The sequence below is a fragment of the Mobula hypostoma genome, chromosome 11 (genome assembly GCF_963921235.1).
Source record: "Mobula hypostoma chromosome 11, sMobHyp1.1, whole genome shotgun sequence".
Lineage (NCBI taxonomy): Eukaryota > Metazoa > Chordata > Chondrichthyes > Myliobatiformes > Myliobatidae > Mobula > Mobula hypostoma.
The window spans coordinates 46,329,218-46,352,741 of NC_086107.1; the positions used below are offsets into that span (position 1 = coordinate 46,329,218).

At 42.5% G+C, this 23,524-nt stretch overlaps 1 protein-coding gene across 11 annotated transcripts in view; it reads left to right on the forward strand.

Moving 5' to 3' along the window:
* Positions 1 to 16,395: 16,395 nt before the first annotated feature.
* The window catches only part of LOC134353698 (protein IWS1 homolog), a 69,784-nt gene continuing 62,655 nt past the window's right edge, over positions 16,396 to 23,524 (forward strand). For 4 of the 11 annotated variants that reach the window (XM_063061963.1, XM_063061967.1, XM_063061970.1 and 1 more), the window contains exons 1-2: positions 16,405 to 16,602; positions 21,871 to 22,209. In XM_063061963.1, the coding sequence (XP_062918033.1) occupies positions 16,551 to 16,602; positions 21,871 to 22,209 (391 nt within the window). In that variant the 5' untranslated portion in view covers positions 16,405 to 16,550. Of the gene's footprint in view, positions 16,603 to 21,870; positions 22,210 to 23,524 lie in introns of all 11 variants that reach the window. The other 7 variants (XM_063061972.1, XM_063061965.1, XM_063061968.1 and 4 more) reach the window with 7 other exon arrangements.

The window sequence follows — 23,524 nt, forward strand, 5'->3', positions numbered from 1 at the left end:
AGCACGGGCTCAGGAAGATATGCTGAAGATATCGCTTTAAGACATGCTGAAAACCCAGAACATAAAATTGATAAGGAAAAAAAAAATGCACTTCCCTATAACATTGTTGGAATTACCTTCTTCGTCTTTCTCTTCTTGCTTTCATCTGAAGAAAATGCAGGTGAAAGGAATCTCAATTACTGGTACTAAATGTACAACACAGCAGTAGCTACACAGAATATTATGTATCAATAATTCAAGGCCTTAACTATCAGTGGAAGCATATTCAGAGAAGGAAATTTTGTCATTTTGCGAGAGGATTTGCAGATGAATTTCATTCCCTCTTTCTACTATGAGCAGATTTTACGGCTGAACAACTCGTACTCACATCTCACACTCACACTCATTCTGGGGATTGTTACGATTAAGCACCTGTCCTTTGCAGTTAGGTGCCACTGTGAATAGTGCCCAAGCAGTATTTGCAGACAAAGTGATGGTGATGTTTTGATAGCCACAAATAAAACATGACCACCAGATCCAACTGGTAACAGGTTTGCTCCAGTGATGGGCAAGTGACCACCACCATCAATAGACCAAGCCTCCTGACATATGGATGTGTCAAGATGTCAACTAGGTAGATCCTCTGTGGGCTCTCTGGCTACCTCTGCCTCTTTCAAGTCTGTGATTATCAAGCTGTTTCTGGTGTTGTTTTTGGTCTTTCCATATCTTCTGCTTCTACTAGTGTGATAGTAAAGGCATCTGTTAGTCTTAAAGTCTTCACTCTCTAGGGCGCAGGCCTGGGAAAGGTTGTATGGAAGACCAGCAGTTGCCCATGCTGCAAGTCTCCCCTCTCCATGACACCAATGTTGTCCAAGGGAAAGGCATTAGGACCCATACAGCTTGGCACCAGTGTCGTCGCAGAGCAATGTGTGATTAAGTGCTTTGCTCAAGGACACCACACGTTCCCTTGGCTGGGGCTCGAACTCACGACCTTCAGGTCGCTAGTCCAATACCTTAACCACTTGGCCACGTGCCCACATCTTCTGCTTCTACTAGTATGATAACTATTGGGATACTCGCATTATGTTGAAGGCACAAGCCTCTAAAGTGCAAATGATATCTCCAGTGCAACCTTTCAGCACTTTAGCACAGGTTGCTGTGAAATGACTGCACTGTTGTGACGAACTAATTGTGAGCAAGGAGCATATCATGATGTCAGGTTCCCTCAGTTGCTACTATACTCCTTCCCATTATCAGCCTGTGTATGGATCCAACATAGGAAACCCAAGAACCCCAAGTTAAAAAAGAGAAACCCCAGTCCAAAATATAATGTGTAACCCAAGTTCACCTATAGGAATCAAAGTCTATATTCTACCCTGTATATTTTCATTGGTGTTTTCTTTTCTGTACAGGCTCCAACACATCCCTTATATCTCAGCGACCTTTGCTACATAAGAGAGTCAATGGTGACTCTGACCAGTGTTAATTCTTATGAAACTATAGACTGCCCTAGTTTCCTTTTCAGAACATAGATTTGACAAGGAATGACATATGTTGAAACAGCAGTTTCTGAGAAGTCAAGGTGACTCTGTAGGACTGGAATCCATTGAGGCAGGAACTGTTATCATTATGCAGCTGCTACCTTTATAATAGTTCTTAAGTTCTGCAAATGAACTGCCGGCATCAAAGTCCAAAGTTCAAAGGAAATTTATTATCAAAGTGCATATATGTCATCATATACAACACTGAGATTCATTTACTTGTAGGTATTTACAATAAATAAAAGAAATAATAGAATTAATGAGAGGCTGACTCCAATAGGATGGACAACAACCAATGTGCAAAACACAACAAACTGTGCAAATAGGAGAAAAAAATGAAAAATAAACAAATATCGAGAAAATGAATTGCAGAGCCCTTGAAAATGAATCCATTGGTTATGGAAACAGTTCAGTGATGGGACGAGTGAAATTGAGTTAAGTTATCTCCTCTGGTTCAAGAGCCTGAGGCAGAGGGGTAGTAACTGCTCCTGAACCTGACGGCGTGAGTCCTGAGGCTCCTGTAGCTTCTAGCTGACAGCAGTAGTGAGAAGAGAGCATAGCCAGGATGACAGGGGTCCTTGATGCTGGATGCTGCTTTCCTGTGACAGCACTCCATGTAGATGTGCTCAGTGGTGGAGAGGGCTTTACCTGTGATGAACTGGGTTGTATCCACTACGTTTTGAAAGCATTTCCATTCAAGGGCATTGGTGTTTCCATACCAGGCCATGATGCAACCAGAAGCTTCTCAAAGATTTGGATGACATGCCGAATCCTACCAATTTGCATGTGAGATGACTTTGCGGAAATTGTATTAGGATGACCTGTATATTACTTGGTCGCCAGACCTGAATGCCATTAGCCTGGCCCTCAGCAGACTGCAGGTCCCATGGTTCATCCAGGGCTTTTTATTGAGGAAGACACTGAATTATTTTGTGGGGATGTGCAAATCTACGACTGCTTTTATACAGTTGTTGATAATCATGTTGTATTCATCCAGGTCCTCTGAAGAGTCCCTGACACCACTCGGTTCACAGACTCAAAGCAATTCCATCGCTGCTCCTCTACATCTGATGAGCACCTCTTTGTTGTCCTTGCTTCTGGAGCCTTGCTCTTTAGCCTCTGCCTGCATACAGGTAGGAGGAGGACAGACAAGTTATCAGATTTTCAGAAATGTACTATAGGCTTGGAATGGTAGGTATTCCTAATGATAGTATAGCAGTGGTCAACTGTGCTGGTACTCCTGGTGCTGCAAGTGATATGTTGATGATAATTGGGCAGAGATATTTTCATACAAGCCTGATTCAAGTCCCTGACAATGATTTGAAAGGCGTCGGGGTAGACTGTTTCTTGTTTACTGCCTTTGTTGGTATGTAAGCAGTGATCAGGATCACAAATTACTCTTGGCGATTAGAATGATGGACACATAATCATTAGATGTTCAGGTCAGGGGAACAAGATCATGACAAGAACACTACGTCCAAGCACCATAAGGAGTTTATCATGAAACATAGTTTCCCAGCTTTTGCCTTCTCTGGATCAGCAGTCTGGTCTATCCAGTGTATCAAGAAGCCCTTGGATCTTACTCTGCTGTGTTCAGAGTAAGCCAAGTTTCCATGAAACAGGAACATAGCAATTCCTCACTTCCCTCCAACAGAGCAATTTTTCCCTCAGTCTTGTTCTCCAGCCAATATTTCCTAACAGGATACTGGGTAGAGGAGGTTTCATGCCCTGGCCTTTTAGTCTGGCTTGGCATCCTCCTCTCCTTCCTTTTTGGCCATGGCAATGTATTTTCATTCACTTAAAGGCGCCACTAATCATGAAAATTGTGGGGTTCTTCTTCACTTCTTATTTAACTTGCTTCATTGCATGATAACTACCAGTTTTGGACCCTCTAAGCTGATGCAGAGAACTGATAAAGGGTTGGCACAACTTACACTGTGACTGACCAAGCTTGCAGCAAGGATATTAAGCAGCAACTGGAACTGGGACATCTGCCAAGTTGGGTGTCACTCCGAAAAAGACCAGACAGTGTCATCATGCAGTGGTCAAGGCAAAACTGGAGTCAGGCATTGGACACCATCTGCATGATATTTGAAAACTCCCCATAAGATTACTTATCCTGTGAAGAAATGAAACCTTGAATACAACTTTGAAAACACTACATCAGTGGATGCGGTGTTTATTTAGACTTACAGATTGCTTTTGATAGGGTTCCAATCAAGTATGTGCAAAATATGGGGTTGGGGATAATTTACCAGCATTCTTACAGAAATGACTGTCAGATAGGAAATAAAGGGTAGCATATGCAAGTTCATTTCTAAGTTATAGGTGGTGACTAGTGGAAAACCACAGAAATCTGTGCTGAGACCTCAGCTATTTTGCATATACATTCGGTGACCTCTGCAGCTAATAAAGAGGCCATTGTGTGTATGCAAGTGATCTTCTGCTGTTGTAGTGCCATCTATTTCAGGGCTCAATGTGGTGTGTGTTCTGAGGCACCATTCTGCACACCATCGTTGTAATGCATGGTTATTTGAGTTACTGTCCTCCTCTTGTTAGGTTGAACTAGTCTGGCCATTCTCCTAACACCTCCCTCATTAACAAGGTGCTTTCGCCCAGAGACTCGCTGGATGTTGTGTTTCTTTTTCGTCTTTCGCACCATTCTCTGTAAACTGATGTGCGTGAAAATTGGAGGACATCAGAGGTAGTCAGACCACTCTGGCGGACACCAACAATCATTCCGCAGTCAAAGTCACTTTGATCACATTTCTTCTTCATTCTGATGTTTGGTCTGAACGGTAACTGAACCTCCTGACTATGTCTGCAGGCTTTTATCTTTTGAGTTACTGCCACATGATCGGCCGATTAGATATTTCTGCTAACAATGTATGTGTGTAGGTGTAGCTAATAAACTGGCCATTGAGTGTATATTTAAACTTTAGATAAGGGACTAAATGTAATATCTCCAAATCTGCAAACAACTCAATGATGGATGTGACTGTGAGTTGTGAGGAGGATGCAGATAAGCTGGTGTGTGGAAGCTTCTTAGGTGGTGAAAACAAGGAAGACAGATTATCTTAACAATAGATTCAGGAGGAAGGTGAAGTCTGGGTAGTGTGGTTGGACAGGAGCATAAAATGCCCCTTGTGTATCCTTCTGCAACAATTGATAAAAGTAAGTATGCAAGTGCAGCAGGCAGTTAAGCAAGCAAATACTATGTTGATCTGTATGGCAGCGGGGTTTGAGGTCAAGGATGTTTTACTGTAATTGAACGGTGGAATGGTGGGGCCACACCTTGAATAGTGGGTGCTGCTTTAGTCTTCTTACCTGAAGAAGAACGTTCTTGCTATAGAAGGATTTGGTTGAAGAATAATCAGACTGATTCCTCAGGTACCAGGACCAACGTGTGAAGACAGCTTGAGACAGCTGAGCTTATAACCACTAGTTTAGAATGAGCAGAGAACTCATTCAAACTTACAAAATCCTGATAGGAATGAGAGTGTTCCTGATTACGAGGAAGGCCACAGTGAGAGCTTAGGGTGCAAAGTCATGGGGGTGCCATTTTGGACTGGTTTGAAACGATTTCTTCACCCAAAGGGATGTGAGCCCATGAAATTCTCAACTACAGAAGACAGTGGAGCACAATCCTCAAATGCATTTAAGAAGTATATTTGAATAACAAAGTCAAGGTATATGGGGAAAACAAAAAGCAGAGTACTGGAGTTGGATGATCAGCTGTGATTATGTTGAATAGTGAAACATGCTTAAAGGGCTAACTGGCCTTCTCTTATTGCCAATGCTTCCATGTTTCACTCTTGATATCAACTACATTTTATACTTGGTCTGGAGAAAATTGTTCCAAGTTCGAAGTAAATTTATTATCAAAGATCCTATACATCACCATATACCACTCTGAAATCCATTTCCTTGCAGGCAAAGAAATACAATATTATCAATGAAGAACTACACACAAAGTCTGACAAACAACCAATGAGCAAAAGAAGACAAACTCTGCAAATACAAAGTAATAACAACAATATTGGTCAGCATCAGTTCTCCATGTTAGGGATGGCTGAAACTAAAACCTGGCTGTAGGTATAAAAGGCTATACCCTTTCACTTTAGAACTGGAGAGATGTTTACTGAATTGAATAATACAGGCGTTGCCTGGTGATTGCTAGGGCATGTCAGGAGCCAGCACTGGGCGTGGCAGTAAGTAAACTGCTGAATAGGTGGGTAGGTGCTGGGAAACTGAAAAAGACACAACTAAAGTAGGCAACCAACACCACAGGCTGCAAATGCTGCAGGCATTTCTCAGGGGAGTTGTCCACTTAAAACTAAGACCACTCAAGCAGATAAGAGAAGAAAGACATTCAGGAAATGTTCATTAGAAGTAAACCCATTCAAAATGTGCATATATTATTGAGTAATGGAACTTATCTCAATTCTGAGAGTTTGTATGTTCTCCCCATGACTGTAAGGGTTTTCTCTGGGTGCTCCAGTTTCCTTCCACAGTCCAAAGGCATATCGATTGGTAGGTTAATTGGTTATTTTAAATTGGCCATAATTATGCCAGGATTAAATTGGGGGATTGCTGGGCAATATGGCACAAGGGTCAGAAGGGCCTATTCCACACTGTATCTGGATAAACAATAAATAAATATTGAAGCAAATAAAATATGAAGTAACAAGAAAGAAACTAACCTAAAGACCACAACAATGCTATACAAGAAAATAATGAAGATGTCACGCTTGCCCCCAGAGCATTGGTGAAAATAGAAATACGAGGGGTGATTGATAAGTTTGTGGCCTAAGGTAGAAGGAGTCAATTTCAGAAAACCTAGCACATTTATTTTTCAACATAGTCCCCTCCTACATGTACACATTTAGTCCAGCAGTCGTGGACCATACAGATCCCTTCTTTGTAGAAGTTGGCATCTTGGACCTCCAGAAAGTGGTCCACAGCAGTGGTGATTGATAAGTTTGTGGCCTAAGGTAGAAGGAGATGAGTTATTAACTTCAAACTTTTTGCATAATCACTCAAAGAGTTGAACTGCACGTGCATGTAACGAGAGCTGTATAATTCATCTCCTGACCCAACAGAAAGACCCTCCATACCAAAACAAAACATGTCATCAAAATTTGCAAAAATTGTTAATATTCTCAATAATATTATATTACCACAGTATCTAGGAAAACATGAGACATTTGAAGAACTACACACAATAACATACTGTTCAGCATTAACAGCAGTGCAGTGCAGTGACTCCAGAGTACAGACACTCATTAATAGAACCCCAAACTGAGTAATGAACTAAGAACACTAAAAATAGCAGAAGAAATTTAAAAAACAAAATTGAAATCTTAAGAGCAGAAATAACCTGCCTAATGGAGTATATAATGGATAACCCAAGCAAGAAAGTTTAGAGAAAAGCTAAGGAAATACTAAGGAAAATAAGATTCATACAAGCAGTTCCCCTTTAAGAAAACAGATACGGGAATGGCACCCCGGTCAACCTAACAAAAACATTGTAGAATTTATAGATAAATGAAAATAAGTGCTAATGCATACAACGCCAGACTAAATGGATACATGAAATATTCCAGATGAAGAAAATGAATTATCAGTTCAGGAACAATGAAAAAGGTTTATACAGGACATTGAAACTAAATTCATTGTGCCAGAATGTCACCAACCCTAGAGTATTACCAACAAACACAGCAATAATGAAATTTTGGTCTAACGTCTGAACAACCTGGGCAACACACAATCCAGAAACAAGTTGGATTATGGAGGAAAAAGAAGACACTCACACTCAGATGTCCAAAACCTGAAGTTACAATGGATATGCTAAAAGCGGTTTTAAAAGATACCCACAACTGGGAAAGCACCAGCACTGCAAATATTCATAATTATTGGTATAAAAATACTTGCCTACATCTGTACCTATTAATACATATAAGCAATTTTCTTAAAAATCTTGAAAAAGTGCCAGAATTTTTGACAGAAGGTAAAACATATCTCTTATCTAAAGGAGAAATCACAAATGACCCATCAACACATAGCCCTATTACTTGTTTACAAACTATATATAATACTGTAACACCATGCATCTTGCAATCAATCACCATTCACACAGATAACCACAAAATACTTACAGTAGAGCAGAAAGGATGCTGTAAGGGTGTGAAAGGATGTAAAGAACACCTGTTCATTACAAACACCCTTTCAGACTAATGCTTCTTGTGTGACACAGGTGCTCAAGTGAGTGTGCTGCCAGCTTCACCTATTGATTAGAAGACAATGAGTGATAAAACCTCGCTGGAGGCCGCCAACAGCAGCAGGATCCAGACTTACGGGACATGATGTGTGACACTCTGCTTCAGCGGGCGATGTTATGCATGGGACTTCATCCTGGCTAAAGTGGCTAGACCTCTGCTTAGCGCAGATTTCCTGTGTGCACAAAGACTGCTGGCTGATTTTAAGAACTGCTGACTTGTGGATCTCAAGGACCATGTAACATATAACCATATAACAATTACAGCACGGAAACAGGCCATCTCGGCCCTTCTAGTCCTTGCCGAACTCTTACTCTCACCTAGTCCCACCGACCTGCTCTCAGCCCATAACCCTCCATTCCTTTCCCGTTTATATAGCTATCCAATTTAACTTTAAATGACAACATCGAACCTGCCTCAACCACTTCTGCTGGAAGTTCGTTCCACACAGCCACCACTCTCTGAGTAAAGAAGTTCCCCCTCATGTTACCCCTAAACTTTTGCCCTTTAACTCTCAACTCATGGACTTTGGGTCGTTACTCTGCTCTCCCGGTAAGTTCCCCACAACGATTCTTCCAAGTGCATGCACCACCAAATATGAGATCATTCAACTGCTAGCCGAATTCCTGAACCTCACCAGGCCCACATTCTCAGGTATAGTTACAAAACATGGGGTCAAGTACCACATTTCCACAACTGCTCCATCGATCCATGCCCAGGTGTGTCAACTGGACTCGGAAAAGCTGACCAACATGAAGGCTGAGTTTGCCAATGTGGAAAGACTTGGGATTGTATGCAGTCTTCACCCCTCCACATAATCCTAAAGCCCGATGGTGGTTGCCGCCCATGTGGCAATTACCAACACCTTAATGAGGCCACCACCCCCAATCACCCCCGCTAGCCAGTCCCACTCATCCAAGACTTTTTGGCATGTTTATCCAGAAAATTATTTTTTTCTGAAGTTGAGTTAGTTAGGGGCTACCATCAGGTGTTCGGAGGACATTCCCAAAATGGCTATGATAATCCTGTTTGGCCCCTTTGAGATTCTGCACATGCCATTTGAGCTGAAAAATGCAGCAGAAACTTTCCAATGGCTGATGGACTCTATTAAAAGACTTAGATTTTCCTTTTGTTTACTTGGATTACATACTTGTCGCCAGTGCATCTGAATCCGAACGCATAGCTCATCTCCGCATACTTTTAGAGTACTTAAGGCAACACAGGTTGATTATCAATCCTACTAAACGCCAGTCTGGGTTTTCAACCATTGGCTTTCTCAGCCATCGCATCTCCACAAAAGGTGTGAAACCCCTCCCATCCAAAGTCATTGCTATTATGGATTTCCCACCGTTCTGCACTGCTAAGAAACTACAAGAGTTCTTAGCCATGGTGAATTTCTATCACTGGTTTATTCCGCAACCTGCTGAACCTATGCGAGTCTTGTATAGTTCCCTTAACGGCAATACCCCTAATCACGTGGTTGACTGGTCAGTGGACATGACCAGAGCATTTGATGATAGCAAACAAGCTCTTTCCAATGTGACCTGACCAGCACACCTGCTCTCCAATGCACCTATAGCCATTACTATTGATGCTTCAGAGCATCCTGTGCATGAACAATTGGTCGGAGGCATGTGGCAGCCGCTCACCTTCTTCAGCCGGCAGCTCTGTCCCCCTGGAAGGAAGTACAGCAAGTTTGACCATAAGCGTTTCAGTCTCTACCTAGCTGTTCACTATTTTTGTATTTTACTAGAGGGTTTCCATTTCACAGCGTTCGTTGACCACAAACACCTTGTGCATGTGTTGGCCAAAATATCAGACCTCCTTGCCTCCATATCGGAGTTCAAATCTAACCTACAACATATCAAGGGGAGAAATAATGCCGAGGCTGATTGCCTTTCACGGCCAGCGTTGAGGCCATACACACAGGGGTTGACTATGCCAGCATGGCAGCCAATCCAGTGGTCCAGACTTACTGAACAGCAGGCACGGGCCTGTGGTTGGCTGGCATTAAGTTCGGGGAAGTTGGGGATTCTGTCCTGTGCGATGTCTCAACCAGTTGCCCTTGCCCCATAGTGTCCACAATTTGGAGATGTACTGTTTTTAACTCCATTCATAGCATCTTGCATCCAGGCTGGAAGGCCGCACAAAAACTGGTTGCACAAAAGTTAGTGTGGCATAGCCTTAAGGCTGATTTATACTACTGCGTCAAATCGACGCCGTAGGTACGGTGTAGCCGCAAACCCTACGTAGTGCCAACACGGATCCCTACGCCGTAGCCTGACGCGCACCTCTCCCAAAATGTAACTACACGTCGATGCAACGCAGACCGCAACAACTGTGATTGGTCCGCTTGGTAGTATTGCATTTCCTCCTATGCTGCAATAGCTTCCCATTGGCCGACTGAAGGGCAGGGAAGGAACTCAGGCTGACAGACCTCCAAAATTATGGAGAACACATTTCACTTTTACGAAAAAAGACGCTCGCTTTAAACTTGTTTACCCCGAGAAAGACTACCATGACCATGAAGCCTTGCACGGGCAGGTGTGTGTGCCTGCGCGATGTGCGCAAATTGCAGAGCAAGGCAGACACACCAACGCACAATTATAAATGCTCACAACAGCATAGCCCACTTGCGTAGGCTATGGCGTACGCTGGTACACACGAGTATAAATCAGCCTTTAGAAAGGATGTGTGTGATTGGAGTGCAGCCTGCATTTAGTGCCAGTAGGCAAAAATTAGCCATTGTGGTCGAGCACCATTGGCACCAGCAGATCCCTGAGCGATGGTTTGACCATGTCAGTGTGGACTTGTTTGGTCCTCTTCCCCCTTCTCATGGTGTCATGCACCTCCTTATCATGGTGGACAGTACCACCAGGTGGCCCAAGGTCATCCCTCTAGCATCGAGGGAGGCCACTGACATGGCTTGACCATTCATCAGCAGCTGGGTTGCTCAGTTTGGCACTCCATCTGATATTTCCCCTGACCGTGGTCCCCAATTCACACCAACCTCTGGAGTGCAACGGCCTAGAACCTCGGTGTTAGGCTACATCACATCATGCTGTATCACCTGCAGTACAATGGCTGAGGTGAGCAGTTTCACTGCTTCTCTGACTGATCATGATCACCACCCCTGGGTCCTTCTGGGGCTCAGAAGGGCTCCAAAAGAGGACCTGCAGTCGTCCGTGGTTGACCTGGTATGTGGACAGCTATTATGAGTGCCAGATGATTTTATTCCTAATGCTATGTCTGTCTGGTCAGCCTCTCAACAGCTTTCTGCCCTTCTCTGTAAACTCAATTCCTTTGTACCTATTCCTACCTCCCATCATGACAGACAGTACTCTTGGATTCCTGTTGACCCACGTTCTGCCTCATTCATTTTCATCGATCGTGATGCACACCAACATCCCTTTAGACCCCCTTATGATGGCCTGTTCTGCATTTTGGAACAGAGAGAAAAGACTTTAATCACAGATAGGACGGGTAAATCGGAATGTATTTCAGTAGATAGCCTTCAATTAGCCCACCAACATTTGAAGGATTCTGCTCCCATACTCCCAGCGTCACGACATGACCATGAGCGCGTCACCATACATCTGGACAAGCCAGAGGCACCTGCTGTTCCTCTACCCTTGGGACATCAGACCTGAGCCGGGCAGCTTGTCCAGGCTCCAGACAGGCTCACAATGCCGGTTCTGGTGGATCCTGGGGGGCCTGTGTAGGGTAACATAATGGGTGGAAACGGACATAATTCAGAACCGTCTACATTGAATGGGGGTTCACTTTAAGAGGCTGCTCTGACCTGATGAGGTAATGACATAAAGTTTTTTACTGCAATTTGTGTTCTGTGCTTGGTTGAGAATAAAGTTGTTGTTACGGTTTTCCTTAAATGGAAAGCACCTCGACTGCTTTATTTACAAAAGCCTACACCTGGGTTTCCATGGGTTTGTTTCGCTTTAAACCCACTCCCTAAATTACTGAATCGGATGAAAGTAGGGTAGCAAATCAGAGACAACTTAATGAATTATACCTTGACACACCTTGTATACTGTACATAGACAATCTGAAATTATATGCTCCTTTATCAGTAATTCAAAGAGCAGAACTAAAGATATCAACATGAACTTTATACTTAAACATAAAGAAAGGTGCAATAGAGCTAGTCAAATATAAAACAGAGCAGCAGGATATAGTACAACCAATGGATGAAAATGAAACATACAAGTATCTGGGATATCAACAAGTAAAGTAACTAAATCATATTGCAATAAAGGGGAAACTTTCAAAAGAATTTACATCAGGCTGAAGAAAATCTGCCAGACAGAGCTCAATAGAAAAAATATTACAAAGGCAATAAACACTTTCAATATACCCAGATTAACATATTCCTTTGGCATAATATCTTGGTCCAAAACCGATCTGGAAAATTTACAAAGAAAAATAAGAACTGAAATGACAAACACAATGTACACTCGACCGCACTTGGATTAACACCATCTAGGACAGAAGGAGGAAGAGGAATAACAGGCATAAAACATTTACACAACAGTCAGGTAAAACTTCTCAGGATGTATTTTCATCAACAAAAATAGAATTCCACACTCCATGAGAACATGTGTAATTCTGATAAGAAGAACTAAACTTAAATGAAAGCACAACCCAGAAAAATGAAAAAGTTATCACTATAGATGAGCATGACCTTTAATGGAAGACATCCTCACAATCTGAGCAGACTAGATGTCGACAATGAATTGTCAAACGCCTGGATCAGAGTTGGAGACCGCTTCCCAGAAACAGAGGGGTTCCTTGTAACAAAATAGGACCAGGTTGTTAACACACATAAAAATCAAAAATTTGTTAAAAACCCAACAAACTCAAGATGATAAGTGCAGAAAATGCCAAGAGAAACCAGAAACAACACAACACATTACAGGATCCTGTAGCAGTTTAACACAATCTGATTACTTACACAGGCACATCATTCACCAAAATCTTGAGTTAAGATACAAACTCATAAAAGACACCATACCTTATTATAAATACAAGCCTGATCCAGTTTTATAGTCAGAGTTCTAAAATTACAGTATATTACAAGCAACACACACAAAATGCTGGAGGAACTCAGAAGGCCAGGCAGCATCTATGGAAAAGAGTACAGTTGATGTTTTGGGCCAAGACTCTTTGGCAGGACCCTCCGGCATCTTGGATTTCCAGCATCTGCAGATTTTCTGTTGTTTGTGATTGGATATTACAAGCAATCCTTGATTACATAAAGGACAATCCATAATAATTATCCGGAGATATATATATATATATATATTTTACAGGATAAACAAGCAAGAACAACTTACTTCCAAACTCACATAGCATACAGAAATCAATAAGTGAAAAACACCAGAAATATGCTGAATTAAAAGATGAAATTGAGAGACAATGGAACATGAACAGGGTACACATGGTCTCAGTTGTAACATCTACAAGTGGTATCATCCAAATTCACTACAAAATAGCATTAAACAATTAGGCCTACACAGCAATATTTATGCAAATAGCTCGAAAGCCACAATACTAAACAGCACTAGAACAGTCCGAAGGTTTTGAGCAATTGAGAAAGCAGTATGCTTGGCTCTGCCTATATCTGAAGTTTTACCAGCTGGAGCTCTGAAAAAAACATATTGGTGGCATCCGTTAGTCTCGCGAGACCATGGATCTGCACCTGGAAAGTCTTGCTTCAGTCTGTGTTAGAGCAGCGTCTGTTGTGGCTGTAGAGGCCCACATGGGAGTGACAGTTTCAGCTGCAGCGACTGCACTTGAAGGCACTGTCCTTCAGTGTTGTCTTGGTGCTGTTTTTTTGGCGAGTGCGCTTTTCTACAGCAGCAAGCATCAGCTTTTCTTCTCCTCTTTTTAGACCTCTGCGTAGTTCCAGCCTCCAGCAAGAGTGATGGCATGCAATGTTCTCCCACCTCTCAACGTTCATGTTCAATAACTTCATGTCTCTCTTGTAGACATCTTTGAAACGAAGATGGGGCTGCCCTTGTGCTCTCTTGCCGGAGGCCAGTTCCCCGTACAGCAGGTCTTTCGGGATCCTCCCATCTGACATGCGGTGTACGTGGCCCAGCCAGCGGAGACAGCGTTGTTGGAGCAGGGTGAAGAGGCTGTGTATCTGGGTGCAGACCAGGACCTCATTGTTGGTGACTCAGTCAGTCCACTTGAGGTCTAGGATGCATCTCAGGCTGTGAAGGTGGAAGGTATTGAGATGCCGCTCTTGTCTGGAGTAGAGGCTCCAGGTCTCTCTGCCGTAAAGCAGTGTGCTGAGGACGCAGACCCTGTAGACTGCAACCTTGGTGTGCGTTGTCAGCTTTCTGTTCTCCCAGACTCTCTTTGTCAGGCTGGCAAATGTTGAGGCTGCTCGTCCGTTCCGCCTGTTGATCTCGGGTTCTAGGGAGAGACTGTCCGTGATGGTGGAGCCAAGGTATGTAAACTCGTGAACTACCTCCAGCTCGTAGTTGATGGTAATGGCAAGGGGATGCTCAACGCCTTGGCACAACACTTCAGGCTGATGGTCAAGCTGAAGTCCTAGCAGGCTCTTGAGAAGCTGTCCATGAGGCATTGCAGTTGCTCTTCAGAGTGTGTTGCCAGTGCCACGTCGTCTGCACACAACATGTCCCTGATGAGTACTTCATGAACCTTGGTTTTCGCCTTCACCTAGGACAGACTGAACAGCCTCTCGTCCGATCTGGTGTGGAGGTAGACACCATCAGTTAATGTTCCAAAGGTGTGCTTCAGCATGACTGCGAAGCAGATGCCAAACAGGGTGGGGGCAAGCACACATAATAATAATAATATAATAATAATAATAATAATAAATGGGTATATAAGTAATACTGTGGACATGAGTTGTAGAGTCCTTGAAAATGTGTCCATTGGTTGTGACATCAGTATAGTGTTGAGGTTATTCATGCTAGATCAGGAGCCTGATGGCTAAATGGTAATAACCAGGTAGAGTGGGACCTGAGCTCTGTACCTCCTTCCCGATGGCAGCCACGAGAAGAGAACATAGTTTGGCTGGTGGAGGTCCTTGATAATGGATACTGCTTTATCATGGCAGTGATCCTTCTAGATGTGCTCAGTGGTAGGCAGGGTTTTGCCTGTGACGGACTGGGCTGTATCTACTGATTTTTGTATGCTTTTCTATAATTGGGCATTGGTGTTTCCATTCCAGGCCTTTATGCAACCAGCTAGGATACTCTTCACTGTACATCAATAAATGTTTGTTGAAGTTTTCGATGACATGCTGAATCTGAACAAATTTCCAAGAAACCAGAGGGACTGTCATGCCTTCCTTGCAATGTTACTTATGTGGTGGTCCAGAGCAGATCCTCTGAAATGGTATCAGCCAGAAATTTAAAGTTCTGACCTCTCTCCCTTTGATCTCCTAATGAGAATTGGAACATGGACGTCCAATTTCTTCCTCCTGTAGTTAATAATCAACCCTTTGGTTTTGCTGCTGTTGAGAGAGAGGTTGTTGTGGCACTATAAAGCCAGATTTACAATCTCCTTCCTACATGCCAATTCATTACCACTTTTGATTTGGCAGTTGTGTGACCAGCAAAATTATATTGCTTAAATTGGTGAATGTCAGTGCATGTGATCATCAGCAAAAAAAGGGGCAATTGTCAATATTCAGTGTTGCCTGCCCTACCTGAACATGTTTTCTTTCAGTGTTAATAAGTCAAGTCAAGTCAAGTCAAGCAACACACATAAAAGTTGCTGGTGAACGCAGCAGGCCAGGCAGCATCTCTAGGAAGAGGTACAGTCGACGTTTTGGGCCGAGACCCTTCGTCAGGTCCTGGCCCGAAACGTCGGCTGTACCTCTTCCTAGAGATGCTGCCTGGCCTGCTGCATTCACCAGCAACTTTTATGTGTGTTGCTTGAAATTCCAGCATCTACAGATTTCCTCGTGTTCAAGTGAAGTCGTCACTTTTTATTGTCATTTTGACCATAACTGCTGGTACAGTTACACAGTAAAAACGACACAAAATTTTTCAGCACCATAGTGCTACATGAAACAATACAAAAACTACACTGAACTACATAAAACAACACAAAAACTACACTAGACTACAGACCTACCCAGGACTGCATAAAGTGCACAAAACAGTGCAGGCATTACAATAAATAATAAACAAAACAATATGCACAGTAGAGGGCAGTAGGTTGGTGTCAGTCCAGGCTCTGGGTATTGAGGAGTCTGATGGCTCGGGGGAAGAAACTGTTACATAGTCTGGTCATGAGAGCCCGAATGCTTCGGTGCCTTTTGCCAGATGGCAGGAGGGAGAAGACTTTGTATGAGGGGTGCATGGGGTCCTTCATAATGCTGTTTGCTTTGTGGATGCAGCGTGTGGTGTAAATAAATAATAAGTGATTCCATATCTACCAAACTGAGGCAAAGAAAGTTCAGCTGTTTTGAGGAATGTGGGCGTTCATTCCAGAAATATCTCTAGACTGCGGTTTAAAGAATTGTTGTGTACAAATTTACAATCTGACAGAAATCAGTCAGGAAAACCTTACCATATTTGATGTCTCCACGAATAAAATATCTGTCAGTCTACAAAGACTTTACTGTTATATTGGTTCAGTTCATAGTCCACAAACTAAGGTGCAGAAATGATGAAAGTGAAACTAATAATCTTTTGAAACTGAAGATCTGCAAGAACCAGCAGCACAAGAAAAAAAATCTTCTGTTTTAATAATGGGAATCTTAAGTCTGTCCGCCCTTGTGATGTCTTCCATTTTATATTCAGGTAAGACACCAGAGGTTTGCATTCTCTTGGGTCAAAGTTAAAAACATTGTTAGCCTGGACAATCAAATGTGGATCATGAATTGCTGTTTTCCTTTAGGAAGGTTTTCCTACGCACTTGTAAAACCTGCCTTTTGCCACAGCATGTGTCGATCTTAGTGATTTATCAAAACTTTAATGATTTCAGATATTATTAATTAAAAACTATTTTTAAAAAAGTTTCCAACAATTTTAAGGCAGCATTAAACTATAAGGTTTAAGGATATTCATTCTGAAAATCTCATCAAAATATAGACATTACCTGCAAGAGAGGTAGTTTAAGCTTTCACAATCTCCTTCCTCTTCCTTATACCACACTTTGTATACAATTTCAGGGAAATATATCTTGTACTATATCAACAAATCCATACTGTATTGTTGCCAAATTCACGATCTGTAAGCTGTACAGAAGAAAATTACACAAATGGTGGAATTTGATCTCTATGCCAGTTGTGTTGCTTATAATTCCAGTCATTAGTTTGGTATTACCTAATTTACACTTTTCAGATACTTAAATGTATCCGTACAAGAACGTATGCACAAAAATGAATGTATATTTTCTCTGTACATTTCCCTTTATTCCTTTAATAATTACTAAAGTATTGCTTAATAATGCATATTCATAAAAGTACCATTTAATGTGTACTGCAATAATGTCACTATCTTTTCTTACCAATTTTTTAAACTCTATAGTACTTAAATGGTTGAGGATTAGACAATGATAAATATTTCTTGGTGTCTTGAGTAAGTAAACGATAGATAGAATTTCAGTGTGTAATCAAAGTGCATGCAACTGAAATGATCTTCATTGGTAAAAACCTGACTTTACCAAGAAACTGTTCCAAATCAGTGGCAAGTTTTCTGGATGTACATTAGCCAACTTTCCTCTTCCTTTTCATGCTTTCAGATAAAAGATTATTCGTGGCCTTGTTCAAATTGCTCATCTTTTGCCTGACGTGTCTTACTCAGTGCTGCAATTGTCAATGTCAAAGTATCTGACTTCCTGAGTTACGACAGCAAATATTGTGACCTTGGAGCTTGTAGTTTACTAGCATGATGAGGTTTTGTACTAGAATGTGAGTGAAGGAATGTGGCATTCTGCAAGTTAACCATAAATTGGAGCTGTGGAATTTTCACCTGAGAGAAGTCCTCATCCTGATACAAGTGTCGTTTTAAATAAAAGATCAGGGTTATTGATGCTTGTAGGACAGTGTAAGTTTATTATTTCTAAATAGTATTGATAAAACTCATTCCATTTCGGTTTCTTTAAGTTGATATGGCCAGTGGTACGCTGAGAGATTGATGGCTGGGTCCTCTGCTTTTTGTCGAATACACTTAGTTGTCATTTTATTAGGTAGACCTGTACACCTGCTCACTAATGCAATCATGTGGCAGCAGCTCAATGCATAAAAGCATGCAGACATAGTCAAAGTGTTCAGTTGCTGTTCAGACCAAATATCAAAATGGGGAAGAAATGTGACCTAAGTGACTTTGGCAGTGGAGTAATTATTCATGCCAGATGGGGTGGTTTGAGTATCTCAGAAACTGCTGATCTTCCCTGATTTTCTGGCACAGCAGTTTCTAAACTTTACAGAGAACGGTACGAAATCAAAAAAAAATCATCCAGTGAGTGGTATCTGTGTGGGTGGGAACTCCTTGATAATGAGCAAGGTCAGAGGAGAATGTCCAGACAGGTTCAAGCTGACAGGAAGGTGACAATAACTCAGATAATCACACATTACAATAGTGTGTGCAGAAAGTTATCTCTGCATGCACAACACGTCAAGTCTTGAAGCGGATGGGCTATAGCAGCAGAAGACCATGAACATACACACCGTGGCCACTTTATTAGGTACAGGAGATACCTGGTCAAGTGGCCACTGAGTGTATATTAATAATTTAGATGAGGAGGTAGGTGGCACGAGTAGTAAGTTTGTGGGCGACACCAAAATCAATGTGGTAGACAGTCATGAAGCTTGTCTAAGATTACCTCAGGAACTTAACCAACCAGCAAAATGAGCAAAGGAAAGGCAGGTGGAACTTAATTAGATAAAGTTTACACACATCTCTCAAGTGCCCTTGCTTGTCTTTCAAGTTTATTTATTTGTTTGTTTGTTTAAATCTTACATCCATCCCACAACGCGAGGGAGTAAAAATCTCTGCGTTGTTTGGAATTACAAAACATAACAAAGTGGTAGAATCAAGTACATTAAGGCAATTTAAGAAACTCTAAGGTAAGCACATGGATGACTGGAAAATGGAGAGCTATGTAGGAGGGAAGGGTTAGATTGATCTTAGAATAGTTTACAAGGTTGGTACAACATTGTAAGATGAAGGGCCTGTACTGTGCTGTGGTGTTCTACAGTATGTTTCATGTTTTATGTTTGAAGTCTGAGGTAATGCATTTTGGAAAAGTATATCAGTGCAGTACATGAACAGTGAGTGACAGGGACCTGGGGCTTATTGTGGAATAGAGAGGCCTAGAGGTACGAGTACATTTGTAGTTCCCCGAAAATGGTGACACAGGTATACTATATGACAAAAAAGGAATTGGGCATGCCTTACTTCAGCACATGGGGCATTGGGGGCATTGAGTACAAGAGTTCTGATGCCATGGTGCAGCTTTATAAAAAATTAATAGGGAACTGAGGAGCAAGTTTTTCACATAGACCGTTGTGGGTATATGAGTCAAGCTGCTCGGGGGTACGATTACAATGTTCAAAAGACATTTGGACAGGCTCATGGATAGGAAAGCCTTAGAGGGATGTGGACCAAATGCGGAAAAAAGGGACTAACTCAGGAGGACACCTTGTTCATCACGTGCAAGAGACTTTTTCCGTCTGATGTATATCTCTATGGCCCTTTGACTCCACTGTTCTGAAAGGACAGTCCAACCAACCTATCCATAGAATAATAATACCCTGAAAGAATCCAATCTCAAACAAGAAGAAATCTACAGATGCTGGAAATCTGAGCAACACACGCAAAATGCTGGAGGAACTCAGCAGGCCAGGCAGCATCTATGGAAAAAAGTACAATCAACGATTTGGGCCGAAACCCTTCGGCAGGACTGGAGAAGAAAAGCTGAGGAGTGCATTTAAAACGTTAGGGAGGGGAGAGAGACACACAAGGTGATAGGTGAAACCTGAAGGGGGAGGGATGAAGTAAAGAGCTGGGAAGTTGATTGGTGAAAGAGATACAGGGCTGAAGAAGGGGGAGTCTGATAGAACAGAACAGAAGGCCATGGAAGAAAGAAGAGGAAGGAGGAGCACCACAAGGAGACAATGGGCGGGTGGGAGAGGAGATAAGGTGAGAGAGGGGAAAGGAGATGGGGAAAGGTGAAGGGGTGGCATTAATGGAAGTTCTAGAAATCAAAGTTCCTGCCATCAGGTTAGAGGTTACCCAAACAGAATATAGGGTGTTGTTCCTCCAACCTAAATGTGGCATCATGACGACAGTGGAGGCGGCCATGGATGGACGTATCGGAATAGGAATGGGTCGTGGTATTAAAACGGTTGGCCACTGGGAGATCCCGCTTCTTCTGGCGGACGGACCGTAGGTGCTCGGTGAAACTCTCCCAATCTACGTCGGGTCTCACCGATATACAGGAGGCCACACTGGGAGCACCGTACACAGTATATAACCCCAACAGACTCACAGATGAAGTGTCGTCTCACCTGGAAGGACTGGTTGAGGCCCTGAATGGTAGTGAGGGAAGAGGTGTAGGGGCAGGCGTAGCACTTGTTCTGCTTGCAAGGATAAGTGCCAGGAGGTAGATCAGTAGAGAGGGATGAATGGGCAAAGGAGTCGCTTTGGGAATGACTCCTGTGGAAAGCAGAAAGTGGGGGGTGGAAAGTTGTTCTTGGTGATGGGATCCCATGGGAGATGGTGGAAGTTATGGGGTATTATGTTCTGGATGCGGAGACTGGTGGGGCGGTAGGTGAGGACAAAAGGAACCCTATCTCTGGTATAGTGGCAGCAGGAAGGTGTGACAGCAGATGTGCATGAAATGGAAGAGATGCGGTTGTGGGCAGCGTTGATGGTGGAGGAAGGGAAACCACTTTCTTTGAGGAAGGAGGACATCTCCTACATTCTGGAATGAAAAGCCTCATCCTGAGAGCAGATGTGGCAGAGACAGATGAAATAAGAGAAGGGGATGGTGTTTTTTCAAGTAACAGGATGGGAGGAGGTATAGTCCAGGTAGTTGTGAGAGTCCGTGGGTTTTGTAATAGACATCAGTAGATAATCTGTCTTCAGAGACAGAGACAGAGCGATTGAGAAAGAGGAGCGAGGTGTCAGAAGTGGGCGAGGTAAATTTCAGGGCAGGGTGGAAATTGGAGGCAAAATGAATGAAGTCAACAAGTTCAGCATGGGTGCAGGAAACAGCACCAATGCCGTCATCAGTGTAGCGTAGGAAAAGTCCCTCCCCACTGATCTCCCTCCTGGCACTTATCCTTGCAAACAGAACAAGTGCTACACCTGCCCCTACACCTCGTCCCTCACTACCATTCAGGGGTCCAAACAGTCCTTCCAGGTGAGGCGACACTTCACCTGTGAGTCTGTTGGGGTCATATACTGTGCCTGGTGCTCCTGGTGTGGCCTCATTTATATCGGTGAGATCCGATGTACATTGGGAGTCCGCTTCACCGAGCACTTAGGCTCCATCCACCAGAAAAAGTGGCATCTCTCAGTGGCCACCCATATTAATTCCACTTCCCATTCCCATTCCGATATGTCCATGACACCTACAGTAGCATAAGGAAAGCAGCATATTTTTATTGTGATTCCTCCTACTACTCAGCCATGGTCCCTTTTTAATATCTGCTGATGCAGAACAGCAGAAGACAGCAGAAAGAAAATCAGAGGGTGATTGGATTTCATTCACACTGGTCACAGGCCTCCATTCTGAAACACAGCCACCCACTAACATTCCCCCTGATGTAGGGCTTAGACCCAAGATGTTGACAATTCCTTTTCTACCACAGATACTGCTCGACCCTCTGAGTTCTTCCTGCAGATTGTTTGTTAGTCCCCATTAGTAACCTCTGCTTCCTTCCATCAAACCAATTTTGTAACCAGTTAGCTGCCTTGTCCTGAACCTTCGTAATTTCACTATCCAGACAAATCTACCATGTTTGAACAACAGATGGTTTAAGCATTCATCATGTATTCTTCCATCTATTTGTGATATTAAAGCTAATCAATGACTTACTACTTTAACTTATTTTAAAGGTGCTTTGGAATTGGAGATATTTTCCTCTCCACTGGAAGTTTCAGTAAATGAAGATGTTCTTCTAAAATGCATATACAGTAAACCAGAACATGATCTCAGCCATGTAGCTGTTCAATGGTCTTATAAATCTCAAACATCTCAGAAGGAACTGTATATATTTAATGGAGGGATTCATCAACCTAACAGAAGCGGTGCACAGATTTTTGAAGATGCATTACAGAATGGAAATGCTTCACTTTACCTCCCGAAAGTACAACTTAATGAAGAAGGAAATTATACCTGCACTGTTTATCTCACCCCAAATAAAGGTGAAAAGACTTCAAAGATGCTTGTTTCAGGTAAGAAAAAGATCTTTCACTTTGCTCATTAATAACATTATTAGTCATGTTTATTTGCTGATGACTTTGCAACGTAAACAACCAGATCCCGTGTTGTCTGCTACCAGAAGTGTCTGTGAATAGGGAATGAGAGTTGCAATTACTGATATCAGTCAGATTCATTCTGCACAGGCATCCCAAGGAAAGGGATTCTTGTCTGTCTTGCTCTTTTCTTCTTTCTCCTCTTCCTTCTTGTCCTTGCCTTGATCTTCTTGTTCTTCTCCCTCAACTGATTGTTATGTTGCATTTGATAAAGTTTGGCTCTAAAAAGTAACAATCTTATGTAGTGTGCAGTAGACCATTACTAATTTTGACACTCAATCATATCTTGTAGAACAGTTCAAGTGATGGAGGTGTTAGTCCAGTCGGCCACTGCCCCACTCCATCATGCTTCACATGAAGCATATACGTTATATTTTTACGGTGATTGCATGTGCTTGGATTATGCGTCACAGCTATCTGGCCTTGGAGCCAGCCTATTACCTACTGTGGCAACTCAAGTAAAGATGGCTTTCTGCACTGACACAAAGTGAAGGCTTCATATCTGGTGCCTATACTAGAGGTCATGGGCCAGTTAGATCTGTTCAAATGTGAGCTTTGACTAATGAGTGGAATCCCAATTTTGTAACTTTAGAATTGAATCACTTTTGCACACTAACACGCAACGATTGAGGAAGTTTGGTATGGGCCCACAGATCCTAAGAACTTTCTACAAGGGCACACTTGAGAGCATCCTGACTCTGCATCACTGCCTGGTATGGGAAGTGTACCTCTCTTAATCACAGGATTCTGCAGAGAGTGGTGTGGACAGCCCAGCACATCTGTAGTTGTAAACTTGCCATAATTCAGGACATTTACAAAGACAGGTGTGAAAAAAGTGCCCGAAAGATCATTGGGACCCGAGTCACCCCAATCTATTCTAGCTGTTACTATCCAGGAAACGGTAGCGGAGCATAAAAGCCAGGACCAACAGGCTCCGAGACAGCTTCTTCCACCAGGCCGTCAGACTGATTAACTCACACTGACTTGAGTGTATTTCTATGTTACATTGTCTGTTCTATTTATTATAAATTACTATGATTGCACATTGCACATTTAGACGGATATGTAACGTAAAGATTTTTACTCCTCATGTCTGTGAAGGATGTTAGAAATAAAGTCAATTCAATTCAATTCCATTCAGTAATGTCAGGCCCTCTCTTTTCTGCATACTTAAGGTAGATCTAAGTCTGTAAACTCCAGCATTTTCAATAAAGCATCAGAAAGCTTTCCCATA